The 18,066-nt window shown below is 40.1% G+C and overlaps 1 protein-coding gene across 2 annotated transcripts in view; it reads right to left on the reverse strand.

Annotated features, from left to right (window-relative positions):
* WDR70 (WD repeat domain 70) overlaps nucleotides 1–18,066 on the reverse strand; it is a 129,992-nt gene that overhangs the window by 17,889 nt on the left and 94,037 nt on the right. For both annotated transcript variants that reach the window (XM_032214340.1, XM_032214338.1), the window contains exons 12-13: nucleotides 17,038–17,122; nucleotides 14,705–14,843 (exon numbers count right to left, since the gene is read on the reverse strand). In XM_032214340.1, coding sequence (XP_032070231.1) covers nucleotides 14,705–14,843; nucleotides 17,038–17,122 — 224 coding nt within the window. The remainder of the gene's footprint in view (nucleotides 1–14,704; nucleotides 14,844–17,037; nucleotides 17,123–18,066) is intronic.

Here is an 18,066-nt window from a genome sequence, read left to right on the forward strand (position 1 = left end):
AAGGACTGGTTGACCCTGCCCACCCAGCCCCATCCCTCCCAGGAGTCTCTATGTGCCCTGTTTTGGATGCCAGGTAAGTGCAGGGCCTGTGGGCAGGCTCTGGGAGGGCAAAAAACGGGTCTCCAAGTCGTTCTGGAAATGGGCCTGTTTCTGGCCTCCGGAGGGTCTCCGGAGCCTGGGGGAGATCATTTCCACTCTCCCAGAGGCTCGAGGAAAGCCTGGGGAGGGTGAAAACACCCCCCCCCCTACTGCGGTGCAGGAAGCCGACTAGGCCACAGCCCTGTGGTCACACCTACCCAGCAACCAATCAGAGAACCAGTTGCTAAAAATTTTCAATCCCATCCCTGGATAGCCTAGTCCAGAAGAGTTTCGGATCTTAATAACACAATGGCGCACAACATGAAAATGGCTGCCATTGCATAACCTTCAGCAAATGCCACAAGGAAATCTGGGCATAGTGATTTGTATGTACTTTCACCCTGCATTTGGCACACTTCATTCTGTGCCCTCAACAGAGACAGCCACATACAAAGCATGAGTCCTATAACGCTATTTAGAAAGATAGAAAATACAGCCCCAAAGGTGTTGTCGTTTTTTCCCCAAGAGGGAACTGGACTTTCTATTTTTTCTTCGAAGATGTTTTGCTTCTCATCCAGGAAACTTCTTCGGCTTCTTGGATAACAGCAAAACATCTTCAAAGAAAAATCAGAAAATCTGGTTGCCTCTTGAAAAAAGCACTTTTGGGACAACCATGATCTGGATGACTGAGAATCTCCACAGACATAGAGAATATAGATTTAGTTATCAGGTTCATTTGTATCTGGGCTCTTAACAGTGTAGAATTTCCTCTTAAGAGTAAAGACAGAATTGGTCAGTTTACTAGGACATAAGAGATACAAGAACAATTATACAAGTATTGAAAACCAATGTACTTCTGCTTGATTCTATTATGCCTGTCTTTTTGTAAGTACTAATGGACATATTTCCTTGTGTTCCTTTTCTTCATTATGTTATACTTCATTTTTTTGCTATTTTGTGTTTGCAAATAGGGCAGAACCCTTTTGCCCAAAGTTGGCATATTAAGATGAGATTGAGGACGAAAAAAAAAACAATTCTTATATCTGAAATGATTGCTTTTGATTTGCTGTTTATTTTATTTGTGCATTTAGATTTTAAATTTGCCACATTTCCTGGTTGTGCACAACACAAATATTTTAATATTCAAACTGAAGAACAAGCACAAAAAAAGAACAAAAAAAGCTAAATAGATCTTTATTGCATTCTTGTCGTTTATCTCTTTCTCATCCCTTCTACTCCTTTTAAACCATTAATATTTATCAGAACAGCCACTTTGGTGTAGTGGATAAGGCATCGGGCTCAAAACTGGGAGACTGGGAATTTAGTCCCAACTTAGGTGCAAAGCCAGGGTGACCTTGGCCAGTCTCTCCCCCTCAGCCCTAGGAAAGAAGTAATGACAAGCTACTTCTGAAATCTTGCCAGAGAAAATGTAGGAAGTTGTCGAAGTAGTCACCAGGAATTGAACACTTACTTGAAGTATCGCATCCACCAAAAAGTATTCAACAACAGATTTTGTAAGTTGATGTAAGACTAGTGCTTCTACATCATGTAAAAATGAAAAAAAAGAGTGTAACCTATACATTGGTAACTTAGTACTCATCATTAATTGATTCCGGGAGGTGCAACGAGTACCAAAAAAGATGAGTAACAAACAAATTTTTCCCATAAAGAATAATATAGAGTCACAAGGCAGCCAACACTGACAGGTTTTAGCTTGTGTGTTGAATACCAAACAAATGATGACTACTAGGACAAAATTTTAATGTCAAAATGTGTTGAGTACCAAATTTGATGAGTTTTGAAGCAATGAGTAACACGGTACCACTATATGCCGTCAATATTGCTTAAATCAGGATTCTCAATTAAAATCTCCAAATAAAAGACATCAACAAATGCTAAAAGCAAAGCTACTTATTTTCTGAGATTAAAAAAAATCGCAACTGTCATACTTTTCCTTGAGCTGGGCTCTCATTTATGCCTTTTTGTAAGGATGAATTAAATGCTTTGCTTTCTTCGTTTTTATATTTTACAACAAAGCTCCAAATGAGAAAGCTGTTGCTTATATTTCAACTGCACCCAAGAGACAATTAATTGAGTCAGAGTTGTTGCAAGTGCTATAATTAAACACCAGTTATAGGATTTGAAATACGTCTTAATCAGATTTTGCTTCTTGCCCAAAGTCAACATACAGAAACAATTTTTCGGTCAGTACAAAATGTTGGGCTAGCCCTTGCCCCTGCTTCTTAAGTTTGTGAACTTGAAAATTCTTGTTTTTGATTTGTGAAAAACATCATTGATCATTTGAAGGTAAAATGTAAAACTTGGTAACTTTGGAAATGCAAATTGCTTCAAAAGCCTTTCACTTTTATCTTTAGAGAACCATAAAAGGTGATTCTTATATTTGAGGATAAGTTTGCAAACTAAATTAATTGATTAAGGGGCATCAACTTGGTGTCAACCGTTAGCCAGCCATATAGACCTTCTCCAAGATAATCTATCCTCAGCTTGACTCTTCAGATCTCCCGGTAAGATACCAAGCACCACAGCAATTAGATCCATTCGTCTTACTTCTAGCAATTCCTTCCTTATCTCTCCTTCCACATTTCCCAGCATTGTGGACTTTATTAAAAAAAAAAAAAGCTGGTTCTTCATATAATAAATCTGAAATTTTGTCATCTAAACCTGCTCACTTCTCCCTCAAGCAAGAACTCTGGATTGATTTGTTCTGCAATTCATTTATTCCTTTTTCTTAATTTTCCTCCCAAGATTCTTCTCCTACAAAGTTCAAAACAATAAAAACTCCTTCTGTCTTGCATCTTCAAATTCCATACAGAGTGCAAAATTCTGATCTTGGTAGGCAAAGGCAGGTCACAGCATCTGAAAATATTTTCCAAGACTGTCATGCACACACTAAGAAGTGCTAGTCTTCAGGGTATTTCTTGACTCTACTTGCAGAAACAATGAGTCCAGGAAAGCATGAGTAAACAGCCAATGCCTTTTGGGGTGAGTGGCCCTGCCCAAAGTATCTACTAGGATTGGTGTTATTAGCATGTCATGCTGTCTTTTGATGAACAACTGCCTTGTTTTGACAGGAATTAAAATTGTTTTGGACAGAAATTGTTTTGCCCTATGGCCTCCAAGCACCAATTCAGAATTTAGAATAGCATAACAAGAGTTGGAAGGGACCTTGGAGGTCTTCTAGTCCAACCCCTGCCTAGAAAGGAAACCTATACCATTTCAGACAAATGGCTATCCAACATCTTCTTAAAGACTTCCAATATTGGAGCATTCACAACTTCTGGAGGCAAGTTGTTCCACCGATTAATTGTTCTAACTGGCAGGAAATTTCTAATCAGTTCTAAGTTGCTTCTCTCCTTAATTAGTTTCCACCCAGTGCTTCTTGTTCTACCCTCAGGTGCCTTGGAGAATAGTTTGAATCCCTCTTCTTTGTGACAACCCCTGAGATACTGGAACACTGCTATCATGTCTCCCCTACTATAGTCCTTTTCATTAAACTAGACATACCCAGTTCCTGCAACTGTTCTTCATGTTTTAGTCTCCAGTCCTCTAATCAGCTTTGTTGCTCTTCTCTGCACTGTTTCTAGAGTCCCCACAACTTTTTTACATCGTGGTGACCAAAACTGAATGAAGTATTCCAAGTATGGCCTTACCAAGGCATTATAAAGTGGTATTAACACTTCACGTGATCTTGATTCTCTCTGTGTTGGCTTATTTGGCAGCTGCTGCACACTGCTTGCTCCTATTTAAACAATTGTCCACTAGGACTCCAAGATCCCTCTCACAGTTACTGCTATTGAGCAAGATACCACTTATATTGTACCTGTGCATTTTGTTTTTCTTGTCTAAATGTAGAACCTTACTTCTACGGCATCTCTGGCATAGTCTGAGGTTGTAATGTAAACCTGAGCAACATTAATGTACTGATAACGCCTCATCCCAAACTGATGGATGGGACCCTGAGTCTTGAGGAAACTCCCAGTGGAGCAAGGGCTCAGGTGTTTCTAAGCACCACCATCTGGTTAGGTAGGAGGAGAACCACTATAAAATAAAGCCAGTGACCACCCAACTCTTGTAGGTACACTAGAAGGACTCCATTGTCAATGGTACTAAATGCTACCAAGAAATTTAATAAATAAAAAAGGGACCCAACAAACCATCACCCAACAGCATGGCCAGTGTTGTTTCTGTCCCATGATCAAGCTTGAATGTGATATTCTGTGTTTGTTTTTTCTAGAGCCCTCTATAGCTGGTTCCCCATTATTTTCTCAACAACCTTCCCCAAGAAGGACATTTGGAAACTGGGTGAAAATTTTCAAGACAGGTAGCTTAATATCTTCCATGAATACAATGTTATCTCCCGGAACCAACTGCTGAAGGCATATATTTTTGATATATTTCTCTCTTGAGAGTCAAGGATATATCAAGTCTGCTGCTGGCAGAGGTTAAGCCACAAAGCTTTCCATTTCCTCAGGCTCCACAAGCTCAACAAAATCCCAGATTATCACACATGACATCACCTCTTATACCACAGTGTCTAAAAGAGCCTAAACCCTAAACAGAGAAGAACATCCTTATCTGTAAAACAACTTGCAAACTCATTTAGACAGAGATGCAAGGTGGGAATCTTTGCATATGATAAGCAGGCTGTAGGATGCTTCACCATTCTTATCAACATAGTATAGGTTTGTACATAAGTATTACCAGTTGCTTCTTAAAAACAGATCGACTGAAGGAATTGATTTGCAATTCTGCTAGCAACAGAAAACGATACTAACCGTAATCGGAAAATAACTTATTTATGATAAGGATCAAACCAAGGGTGATACATTTAATGTGCCTTCCTTCTGACATTGTGTTATTTTACTTCTAAAAGCTGTAGGAAGCTAAGGGGAAAACACTGTAAAATGCAGAAAAAGGGAAATAGCTTTTCCCTCTGTAACACAATAAAACTGCATCAGCACGTTGATTATTTTGTACTTGGGGGGAAAAAAATTGTCATTGGAGACAGCCACGCACATTCAGAAAGCATCCTTTCAAGAAAGGCTGGCGTAAATTTAGCCCTAAATGCTTTGCACAAGCCTAAGAGCAAAATCACTTACTTTTCTTTTTTCACATTTATTGGCTTCCACTTCTGATTTTAGTTCCACATTAAAAAATAAACTGGCAAGTAATAGTTCATGATTACTCTGGAAATTCAATTTAAATTAATTTAATGCTAAATTATAGGGGGAAAGCAATGTATATATCTGGCATTTGGAGACTTGATAGAAGAGATGCAAAGATGGGGAAAGAAGACCCTGGGCAGATAGAAAAGATTAAGCAATGGCTGAGGCAAAAAAATGGTTTGCACTAGTATTTTCATTTCTAAAGGATGCTACATGATGAATGTGTGTAATATTTTGATTGCTGATGACTAACTAATTATTGGGGGGGGGGGCTGGAGAGAACAAGATAGTTTGGGAATTATTGTAGGATCCTCCCCCCTCTTTTTTTTAGCGTATGGCACGTGTTAGCCAGGGATCACTGAAGTAGCTGGCTGCCTCTGTGAAAGGAATTTTTCCAGACAGTGTTATCTTGTCCGCGGGATGCCTGAATGCCAGTAGGCAATCGGGGGATGCTACTTTCCTGTCCCTACGCAGTTTATTCGCTCATGGGAATTGAGCTGCCGAGCTGCCGACCTCAGCGGAGTGCAGTGTCTTACCACATGAGCCCCTATATGGATTATATAATAATTGTATTGGCTGTGTTCATCAAGAGAGTCTTTCACCAGCAAAGTGCTGCAGGAGGCTGTCCAGGCCGAAAATGGAGCACAGAGGACTGCGTGTGGGCCCCCCTGGCACCTTGTTTTGGCTGCCAGAGGCACCACAGGCCGGACCTTTGCCATTTCCAGGCCAGCCCTATGGGCCAGATTTAAGCACCCTGCTCCCTGGATGTGGCCTTGAGTTTGACACCCCTATTCTAGCTGAAGGGAAAAGGGAGCAGAAGAAAGAGTAGAAAAATTCTCTGCATGTCAACCATGGAAAACCCATACGAACAATAAACAAACCCAGCAGTGGGAAACATGGACTCGTCTATATTTATAAGCCAGAAATCACGTCATTTCATCCGATTTTGTTTTCTGATTTGCAATGAAAGCACAACAACACTGTGAAGAACTGCAAACTTTCATTAAGTTTGTTTGCCTTTTTAACAAATGTCTTGATTCTTTTAAGATGGCAATCAGTTCTTCCACTAAGTCATATGAATGCTACAAAGGTGACTGGTTCATTGGTTCAAAAAAGTGAGGCCTTCTCTATAAGGAGTTTACGAATGAGATTTAAAACTGCCAAAGCTATCTATTTTGGGGAGATGTGATTTTAAGACTTATCTCTCTCTGTCACACTTATACATTTGGCCTTGGTCCAGGTCAGGTAAACAGTCTGAAGATCTAAATCGTTGCTGGAGTGCACAAAATACATAGCTCAGCACCTTTGAAGATTATGCAAGATTTATACTGTGCATCCATATAAACTGAGATAAACAGAATTACAATTTTTTGTGCTATAATTCTGATTGAGCTTAGCATTAAACTACTGCTTAGTTTGCTGACCACAGGAGTTATAAATCAGGGTGGATGTATTTCATAACATGGAAAAATAAAATATTGTAAAACATTTTCATTGCATATTGCAATGGACCTAAATATATTCCATTAATTTGGACCTATTGCAAATTTGTTTTGCTATCATGAAGTGTGATATTGGTGGTGTGTGATAAGTCTGTGTGTAAGTTTAGACAACAAGAATCCAAAGCTTTCTCTTTGGATTTTCAGAAGCTTCTCTATCCAAGAGCTTCAGTAGTTTTGATGCTGTTGTTGTGCCCTTCATGTCAATCTTGACTCCAGTTGATTACACAGACAAACCTGCGTAGTTTTCTTAGCAACATTTCAGAAATTGCTTGTCTTACCACCTTCCAAGGGCTGAGAGAGAATGCCTGACCCAAAGTACATAGTTAGCTCCTAGGTCTAACACAAGGTCTAGAACTCAGGATTTCCTGCTCCTTGTTCAGCGCTTTATTCCCTAGATCAAACTCATTCTTTTAGCACAAATTGGGTCCCTGATATGTATTTTAAAAAAACAAATCAATTCCTTGAAAGTTAGTTTTGTATGATGCATCCTTTCATGTGCAGGTTTTTAGGTGGCTTTTTTTTTTTTTTTTGGCTTTCAAAATGAGGATTTCCAAAATTCCAAGAATGATTCTGCCAGCAATGACTTTATGCCTTCTCTTTCCCATATTAAGGAATTCACTGAGGGGAGAAGGATTTGGGCGAGAAATCCAGTCCTATCGGGTTTTCATGCTCTGTGGGAATAAAGGCAGCAAAAAAACTGCTACCCGTGAGAAACAAATTCACCTGAACTGTTGTAAATGGTTGCACACACCGCAAAACCACATAATCATAGCAATATGGGTCACATATAGGCAAGAGTGGGCTTTAAAAATTTTAGCAAGGGGTTCTGGATGGGTGTGGCCTAGTCAGCCTCCTGCACCATGGTGGGGGAGCATTTTTGCCCTCCCCGGGCTCCAGAGACTTTCTTTGAGCCTCCGGGAGGGCAAAAGTGGCCTCCCCAGGCTCCGGGAGCCCTCTGGAAGTCAAAAACGGACCCGTTTCTAGCCTTCCTGAACTTCTGCTAGGCCTGTTGTTTGCCCTTCCTGAGCCTCTACACGCGCCCTGTACTTACCTGCATCCAAAATGGGTCGAGTGGGGACTCCTGGGAGGGGAGGGATGGGCAGGGCCAGCCAGGAGTGGGATTTTGGACTTCTCCGAACTGCACAGAATCTTAGCTACAGGTTCTCCCCAACCCCTGTGAACCTCACCCCTGCATAAAGGCCAGCATTTACCAAGAAGAAGTAGAAAAGTGTGAAACTATCTGAAAACTGTAACATCCAACTGGTATTTCTAACTCTGAAAGTATACAGTGTGAGGCTGTTGTAGGGGAATGACAATTTCATGAAAATATCTGAAACGGACAATGTGAAAAGTAATACTGGCTGCACATGAGGGACGTAGAAGTCCAACACATCTTAAGGACATAAGGACTGCATTGAAGAGGCATCTTACTGGCATCCAGGCTTCCATTTGCAGACTGAGGAATATAAAGAGCCATTCCAGAGAAATTCTGTCCTGTCTGAATGAGGCACTAAAGATAGTCAGTCGACCTTTGGCCAAATAACTCTCTTGAGTTTGGGGGGGGACAAAGAAATTTGTGACTTTTAACTACACCATCTATTTATTACAGGCTACTGACTCATGCCTTAATGGGTCTAGTGCTAAAATACTTCATTAACACAGCACTTATCTGGCAGTGGATGAACAGATTAACAGAATTGGAAGGGACCTTGAAGGTCTTCTAGTCCAACCTCTGCTCAAGCAGAAAACTCTAAAATCTTGTAAGATCTCTTTTTAAAAATCTCCCATGTTGGAGCACTCACAACTTCTGGAGGAAAGTTGTTCCACTGATTAATTGTTCTAACTGTCAGAAAAATTATCCTTAGTTCAAGTTCTCTCCTTGATTAGTTTCCATCCATTACTTTTTGTTCTGCCTTCAGATCTTTGAGAATAGGTTGACCACCCTCCCTCCTCTTTAAGGCAGGAAACTCTATAACATTTCAGACAAATGGTTGTCCAATCTCTTCTTAAAAACTTCCAGTGTTGGAGTATTTATAACTTCAGGAGGCAAATTGTTCCACTGATTAATTCTTCTGTCAGGATATTTCTTCATAGTTCTAGGTTGCTTCTCTCCTTGATTAGTTTCCATCCATTGCTCCTTGTCTTGCCTTCAGGTGCTTTGGAGAATAGCTTGACTCTCTCTTCTTTGTGGCAACCCCTGAGATATTAGAACATTGCTATCCTGTCACCCCTAATATTTATCTAATTTACATAGCTGCCAATCTCACCCAAAAAAATTCTGGATGGTGTACAATAAAGCTAAGAAAAATGAATAAATAAGTAAAACCGCAATCATCATTAATTATAAAAACATTAACAGCTATGAAAAACCCCAAAACAAAGAAGGAAATAACAGATGAAGGAATGTTAAAGAAGATATATCACTAGCTTGCAGGGTCCCTTGGGATTCCCAGACATTCTGCCTGTTTATAGTTTTAAAATGACTACTTGTGGAGTTCAACATGGATCAGAATGATATAGAACAGTGACTAAGAACTGCTGCTAAGAAACCATTATGGCTTTAAATGCTTGCTTCTCAAGAACCAGTTACTCTTTGCCTGCTGGTGAAGCTGTACAATGGGACTGCTTGAAGAATGTTGTTGTGATTTGTTGTACTTGGCAGCCCTTGTAGTAAGATAAGAAGATCATGAGCAAGAAAGGCTCTGAACACATACGGAGAGATGTTCAAGGACAGTTGGACTTTATGTTGACATTCTAGAGAGAGAGGAGAGAGAGGGAGGGACGGAGAGGGAAGGAGATAGAGAGGGAGAGGAGGGGGAGGGAGAGGGGGAGAGAGAGAGAGAAGGAGGGAGGGATGGAGAGAGAGAGAAGGAGAGAGGGAGGAACAGACAGAGAGCAAGAGAGAGTGGGGGAGGGAGAAGGAGGGAGGGAAAGGGAGATAGATGGATAGATAGATGAGAGAGAGAGAGAGAGAGAGAGAGAGAGAGAGAGAGAGAGCCCACAAAGTGGGCTTACTATAGCTAACCTGAGACTGCCCATTACTGTACTTTTCATTTAAAACTATTTTTTTAAGGTAGGGATTCAAAAGAAAACTATGTGCATAGCAATTACAAACATGTAAAAAAGGAAGTACACCCTCTTCGAGTTCTATAGTTCTACGTATCAAGACATACTGTACTAAAAATCATTTAGTCCTTAACAGTTCTTAAAAGTAGATAAATAGAATCTCAGATGAACAACAACCCATGATATATTACATCACGTCATCATTTATTTTACAAAAAGAAATAAAATGGAGAAGCTAGTAAAACTCCACATAAGTTTATTCTATACTAGCCAAACTTTGGATGCATCCCAGGGAAATAGTAACACCCCCCCCCCCCCCAAAAAAAAACCCTGACAAATGCCACTGGTTCTAAACTTGACATTACAGAAGTAATATGCCAATATTTCCCCCCTTTTTAAAGGCTGCAATTTCATAGTTGTATATATTTGTTTAGCAATATGCATGTAACATTACACATCAAAGCTACAAAGGCTGAGTTGGAAATGTTTGTAGATAGAGGCGACTAAGATATTGTAATTTGTTTTAAAGGTAAAGGTTCCCCTTGCACATATGTACTAGTCGTTCCCAAGGGGGAGGTGCTCATCTCCATTTCAAAGCTGAAGAGCCAGCCAGCACTGTCCCAAGACGTCTCCGTGGTCATGTGGCCGGCATGACTAAACACCAAAGGTGCACGGAATGCTGTTACCTTCCCACCAAAGGTCGTTCCTATTTTTCTACTTGCATATTTTACATGCTTTTGAACAGCTAGGTTGGCAGAAACTGGGACAAGTAACGGGAGCTCACTCTGTTATGCAGCACTAGGGATTCAAACCGCCGAACTGCTGGCCTTTCTGATCGACAAGCTCAGCATCTTAGCCACTGAGCCACTGTGTCCCTGATATAACTTGTTTTAGCATCTATTAAATTATAACTGGATACTTACGACATAGACATGGTACCAATATTGTAGGTAAATTAGAACATTTGGTGCCAAAGTGATACATCTCGTTACATTTATTAATTACACAGCATAAGCTTTCCAACGTGTTGATTTGTAGCTTCGTACAAATCACTGTGGCAATATACAGCTTGTCTTTATTACTGATATACTGCCATTAGGGAAGGATGCATGATGATGTAAGATGTTCCCAATTACTACCGTAGGAATGGTGCAAATGTGACCTTTACCTATCTGACAAAATTCTGGTGAGGCTGAAAGTAGACTGCACCATGTACGCCATTCTGAAGAGAAGGGATGGGAAAAACTGCAGCTCCTCTGATTCATTTTATTAGATTTACCAACTGCCTTCCTGTTTATAGAAGCCCTCGACGTGGAAATTTGTGTTGCCGAAAGTCTGCAGGAAATTGCCAACTTTCATCTGTGAGATCTTTTGCAACTGGCAAAAAACGATTCTCCTCATCCCGAGGTACATGTAACAGGACAAAGAAGAAGGGCCTTCCCTGTGGTGACTCTATCCTTGTGGAACATCTTCCCTGCCTAATTAAGATTGGCTCCCACTATGACACTCTTTCACAAAACCCTGAGGAACTGCTTTGCCAACAGGCCTGGGGAACCTCAAATAGAGCCCCTCATCTGGCTTATTTGATGAACTGATTACTGTCATCAGAAGGTAAAAGGAATGGGTATTGCTCACTATTGCTTTTATATTGGGATTATATCTTTATAAGCCTCCCTGAGTCACTGACAGGGAGTTGGATCGCCGTATAAGTGTTCATAAATAAATAAATCTGGCTTGATAACAAGACTTCTGGAACAAGGGAGGGTAAAGTTGTCCCTGAAGGGGAAGGAGGGACAATGAAAGCAGCTTCTCATGAGCGGGGCAGCTACATAAATTTCTTAATAAATAAAAGTAAACATATAAAGTTGCACCTCTTTTCCTATAAATCTCACGATGTCGCCTAAGTTGTAATGCTGTCTTAGTGACTGCAAAACAGCATGGGCTGTACTGCCTAAATGCCCATGGATAACCCAGTAAGTTCTCACATTACCCCATCTGGAAGAAGAAAAAAGTTTGGAATAATAATGCACTTTTCCCATAAAAACCTATGGAGTGGGGGTTGGTGAACAAAGGCTATCATGATTAAGATAGAAAGAAATGCTAGACATCTTTTTGGTCAAACATTTAGAACTGGCCATTAAGTTTCCATTAAGCATCAGGTTCATTCACAGGCCAAAATCAACTGGCTATTTACCAAGCAGTTTTAAACAGTAAGTTTACAGCCCTAAAGCAATTTAAAATTATCTCTGTTGTCTGGACAGCCCCCTCCCCGCTGTCTGATAAAATAAAACCAAACAGCTGTAAAAAGTGTTTTTCTTTACATGCTTACCAGTCTTGTTTCATGTAATGAACCAATTAGAGGTAGCTTATCCTTTAACCCAATAAGTGTTATTAGTCTGTCCAGAGCTATAACGGGGGACCCAAGCTCATTCCTCTATCCTTCTTTCAATTTCAGAGGAACCATCTGATTTTTATTTAAAAATATGATTAAGGAGCAACAAGTGTTCGTTGGCTGGCATGGAGTATTTTCTTTCCATTGATTTCTTAATTATATATGCCAGTGATGGCTAACCTTTTCTGGACCGAATGCCCAAAGCACGTACGTGTGTGTGTTTGTGTGTGTGAGTGTGTGTGTGCATACACTCGCCCCTGGAACCCCCAAAATGCAATGTGCGTGCAGCCCTGCACATGTGCCCCACTCCTATGCATGCACTCGCAGCCTCCCCGCATGTGGCCTGTCCCCCCTGTGCATGTACATGCGGCCTCCCCACATGCCTCCCCATCCCACACACATGCGCTGAGAGACCTGAAGACCAGCTGGCCGACAGGAAGAGTGTGCACATACGCGGGGAGATGGCTCGCGTGCCCACAGAGAGGGTGCTGCTTGCCACCTGTGGCACGCGTGCCATAGGTTCGCCATCACGGATATATGCCAAACTTATTGTAAAAGTTAGCAAATGGATATTGAATTCTTCTTTTTTTGCATTTCCTCTACAAGAAGACTTTGATTCCAACTCCAAAACAGATAATTGAAATGTTGCAGCCTAAACCATTCAAATAATATCACATCTCAAAAGCAAAGTGCAAGATAAGCAAAGCACAGAACCTAATAATGCCTATTAATCTAGCAAGCGAACTCAGCAATATACAGATGGACAACAGCCATTCAGAGTACAAGGGACAGAGATAAGTATGGTGCTCCAAAATTATTCAGACCAAATTATTTAAAGAATGCTGTGCTCTAATCCATATCTAGTATATTCTCCATCTGTCTGGATATTCATCATCCTATTCAGATAGAGTTTGAATATGTAACATCCAAATACACTTTCACTTTCTTAACATATTGATTGATTGATTCATAATATTCACCAGTTGTCCTTATTCCCAAAGCTTACAGAGGAAAATCCATTAATCATCCTTAAAGATATAATACGCATTTCTTCATTTTGCAGTGGAGTTTGGAACAAACTACAATATGCCACAATATAATGATTCCAAGCAACTGTACTACTCATTGTAGGTTGTCCACCCCACTTCTAATGCAGTTTACCAAAGAAAAATTGCTCTTGTGAACAGAATTAAGCTACCAGTAGCCTCAAAGAAATAAGGTAATTTTGAAAAGTTTCCTCAAGGCAGTGTCACATCAATTCACTATTTACTATAGAGCCATAGAGGCGCTGTGGTTAGAATGCAATACTTCAGTCTAATTCTGCTCACTGCCGAACTGCTGGCAGTTTGATTCTTACCGGCTCAAGGTTGACTCAACCTTCCATCCTTTCGAGGTCAGTAAAATGAGGATCTAGATTGTTGGGGGCAATATGCTGACTTTGTAAACCACTTAGAGAAGGCTATAAAGCAATATATAAATCTAAGTACTATTGCGATTGCTACTTTAAGAAAAAAGACTAACGGTGAAAGAGGAAAAACTTTATATGGAGAAATTAAGCTAGGGATCCCTCAAGCTTGGCCCAGAGTATCTGGAGGGGAATGAGAAGACTCTATGATGTTCATTGCCTTAAAACCTTTAACTATTTCAAGACTTGGGATCCAGAAGTCATTAAGTAATATTAATTACTCTCTTGTTTCATTAGCTCCATGGTAAACTACTATCTTGGTGTCATTATCAGCCTTAAAGCTCACCCCCAGTCCAATCACATGCAACGTCGGATATCCAGGACAAACAGGGACTGGGATACAATTCAGAATATAACAGAATAGCAGAGTTAGAAGGGACTTTGGAGGTCTTCTAATCCAGTGTTTTTCAACCACTGTGCCGCGGCACACTAGTGTGCCGTGACATAGTGTAAGGTGTGCCGTGGGAAAAACACTTTATATATAGTCAATATAGGCACAGAGTTAAAACATTTTAACATTTTCTAATGGTGGTGTGCCTCGTGATTTTTTTCATGAAAAAAGTGTGCCTTTGCACAAAAAAGGTTGAAAAACACTGTTCTAATCCAACCCTCTGCTCAAGCAGGAGACCCTATACCACTTCAGACAAATGGTGGCCCAATCTCTTCTTTAAAATCTCCAATAATTTTTCTTGCAGACTGTATTGTTATTAATGAACTGCATAACTCACCTACCCTACAGAAAACATGCATTATTATTACTGACTGATGGGATGAATTTGTTATAAGGGATCACATAATTATCCAATACAGGAATTGGATAATTCCTCCATTACTGGTACCATGTCTATAATCCCTCCATTTAACTGAATTTTCTAGAACATCAAGGTTGCATTTAATTGCTTTAAATTGCATGCAATCAAAAGTTAATAAACAAAATTCAAAATTCATCATCCTGAGAAATAACTATCATTCTCATACAGCAATAAAATAAGTGATATACTGAACTTTGGCTTACCGCATCAGTGACATCAATCTCATACATTTTTTTAAACGTGTCACGATCAAAAAAGAGAAGTTTTGCATTGCCATGTCCTTTCTTAACAGAAGTGCCAGTAACAAGTAATTGATCATCTGGGCTAAAGCAACAGTCGGTCCTGTAGACAATAGAATACAGATTAGTTTATCTTTTTGAAACCCAATTTATATAATATTTCAAATCTATGTTAAAATGATAATTGCATTTGGCAATTAAAATCAAAGCGGCATTCCAACTAACCCTAACTAAAAAAACGAACAAATAGAGATTTCTCCTGAAGATTTCACCAACCAGAATAAAAAAGTGTCATGTGTCTACTTTACAAAATAAATAGAGTTTTGAAATCTATAATTCAGTAATAATTCAGTGGGCCATAATGTCTATTTCTAGCAATATGATACCCCACCATTTTATATGACAAATGGTAAACAGACCCATTTTCAAAACCGTTTTTCATATTTCCTCTCAAAGCAATAAACAAACACATAGATTCTTTAAAATTAATTTGAGGTGAAAGCTAAGAGCTTATAGACAAGTAGCAAGTAAAAGCAATATGCTAAATCAATTTCTATCAAAAGCTTTAAAAGCTACAGCATTATCCCTAAAATCTGGGGGAGATATAATTCTTGCTCTCTGCAAGCTAAGCAAATTGGAATGAAGCCCTGTTGGAAAACCTGGTCTCTCCCCCTTTCTTTCATCCCATGCCAATTTCCATCTGAAGTTTATTGTTGAAAAAGGTGTAGTGTGACATTGTTCATCAAAGTTTTAAGGCTTAATATTCACCATGATTCCTGTCCAAAGTAGATATGGAACTGAGGAGATCTAATACCATAAACATATGACCTTGCAAAGTATTATTCACCCAGCTTGCAAACCTTTAAAGTGGCTATAGCCAGTATAATGGTATAGCAGTGGTGGATTCCGGATCCTGATGCAACTGGTACGGTGCAACAGGCCTTGGTGTCCCCCACATGAACGCGTGCAGCGTGAAGTTAGGTTAGGTTAGGTTTATTTAGCTTGTATGCCGCCCTACTCCCGAGAGACTCAGGGCAGCTAACAATAAGAAGGGAAGGGGGTACAAAAATGAAAACAACAATTAAAAATTCAGCAACAGTCGTAACATCAGATAGGGCTGGATAATTCAACAGCCCCAGGCCTGCCGGAACAGCCAGGTCTTAGTTGCTTTGCGGAAGGCCGGGAGGGTAGTAAGGGTCCAGATCTCAACGGGGAGATCGTTCCATAGGGCCGGAGCAGCCACAGAGAAGGCCCTCCCCTGGGGAGTCGCCAGCCGACATTGGCCGGCAGATGGAATCCGGAGGAGGCCTAGTCTGTGGGATCTAATAGGTCTTTGGGAGGTGACTGGCAGGAGGCGGTCTCGCATGCATCCTTACCTCCATGATGCCTCTGTGATGCTCCAGCTGCTTGGCGGAGCGTCGCGCAGGTGTCATGCACTCCGTGCGTGTGTGCAGAAGCGCTGAAGAGCTCAAATACAGGTAAGGAGCTCAGGTGGGCGGGTGGGGTCTCTGGACACCGTACCGGAACGGTGCCGGGTGCTCCCAGCAGGCACTGGTACGCCCGTAATGAGGCATACCACCTGCAACCCACCACTGTGGTGCAGGCTTTCACAGCTATCATCCATGAAGCAATGATACGTTTTAGAGCCAAACGATAATAAACCAAGGCCATTCAGCTTGGCCAAACTTATCACTGTTTCATAGTTATAGCCATGCTTATGCTGGACACCACTTGTGCTATATCCTTATTTGGATTAATATGGCTCATCTTTACTAAATCCAAAAAGCCCTTCAAATCTATGTCATCATGCAACTCACTATTAACAATTTAGGGGGCGGGGAGCATATATACTATTAAAAAAAAGTAAACTAGAATTCTTTCAAGTGAAAAGATTTTTGGATCCTTGAGGTAAGTTGAGTGCAACTTTTACAACTTTTAACAGTCCTATGAAATATTGCCTTGCAAGGTAATTCATATTTCATAACTACTCAGCCAATGTTTTAAATCAGATATGCGGAACTATGGTCCTTTTATGACTTATGGACTTCAACTCCTAGAATTCCTGAGCCAGTATACTTAGTTAAGTTGTAAAAGAGTCACAGTTCCCCATCCCTGTTTTAAATGGAAGCTTAACACTTTATCAATTTGATCCATTTCTTGAAAACTGGTAAGCCAAAATTGCAGATATGTTGAGTTCAAGCCAAGCAAACTTAAATTCAGAAAATGTTTCTCCAGTGAACTAATCTTGATCTGTTTCTGCACATCACTTTTCACTAAAAATAATAAAAGCTACTTACATGGGGAAGAAACTTGGTAAGCCACTGATAGAATTAAGAGGTGCTTTAAACTGTCTGATGTCCCAGGTTTTTAAGGTATCATCACCTAGTAAATAACAAGCATTAAATATCCAATGGTTAAAATGCAATTATTATATTAAAAAGCATAGATATTAACCTTTTCAGTGATTTTCTCCATCAAATGTTTTGGTCCAAGAAGAATTGTAAATAATAGACCTAGAGCAATTCCAGAGAATAAACAAAATAACACTTATAAATGAACTACAGTTCTAGTTGAAAATTTGCAAAAGATTATGATTAGTTTAAAATTAAAAGAAAATGTTTTCTGAGCCTCCCCTGCCAGCGCAAAAGAGGAGAAAATGGTATTCATGTGAAATGAAGATTTTTTCTTAGAGCAGAAATAGCAATAGCACTTAGACTTATATACCGCTTTACAGTGCTTTACAGCCCTCTCTAAGTGGTTTACAGAGTCAGCCTATTGCCCCCAATAATCTGGGTCCTCATTTTACCCATTCAGAAGGATGGAAGGCTAAGTCAATCTTGAGCCTGGTGAGATTTGAACTGCCAAATTGCAGGCAGCCAGCAGAAGTAGCCTGCAGTACTGCACTCTAACCACTGCACTACCGTGGCTCATTATAAATGCTGTAATTTCTCATTGTGCTCAAATGGGATGTAAAATCTCCCCCAAATACTGTATTGGGGGCTGACTCCCAGCAACCTTAGATGGCACAGCCAACAGTGGGAAACTGAGGGTTGTCATTCAGTGTTATTGGAAATGTCCCAGTTTACGAATCCTACTCTGGCCTTTTCAGTGATAATTCTGGAGTGAAAGGTGAATCTAAGGGATTCAAAATGATTCTAAATGTGGTTTGACAAACCAAGCCTGAAGGAAATATTCAACTCTTGAAAAATTTATTAGAATTTATACAGGCAAAGATCTAAATGCGAGACGCTAATTTTAGCTTTAAAAGCTTCGACAGACAGGTTTTCAAGTTTACTATGTAAGTCAAGTACAATTTTTGAATTAGA

The sequence above is a fragment of the Thamnophis elegans genome, chromosome 3 (genome assembly GCF_009769535.1).
Source record: "Thamnophis elegans isolate rThaEle1 chromosome 3, rThaEle1.pri, whole genome shotgun sequence".
NCBI classification, from domain to species: Eukaryota; Metazoa; Chordata; class Lepidosauria; order Squamata; family Colubridae; genus Thamnophis; species Thamnophis elegans.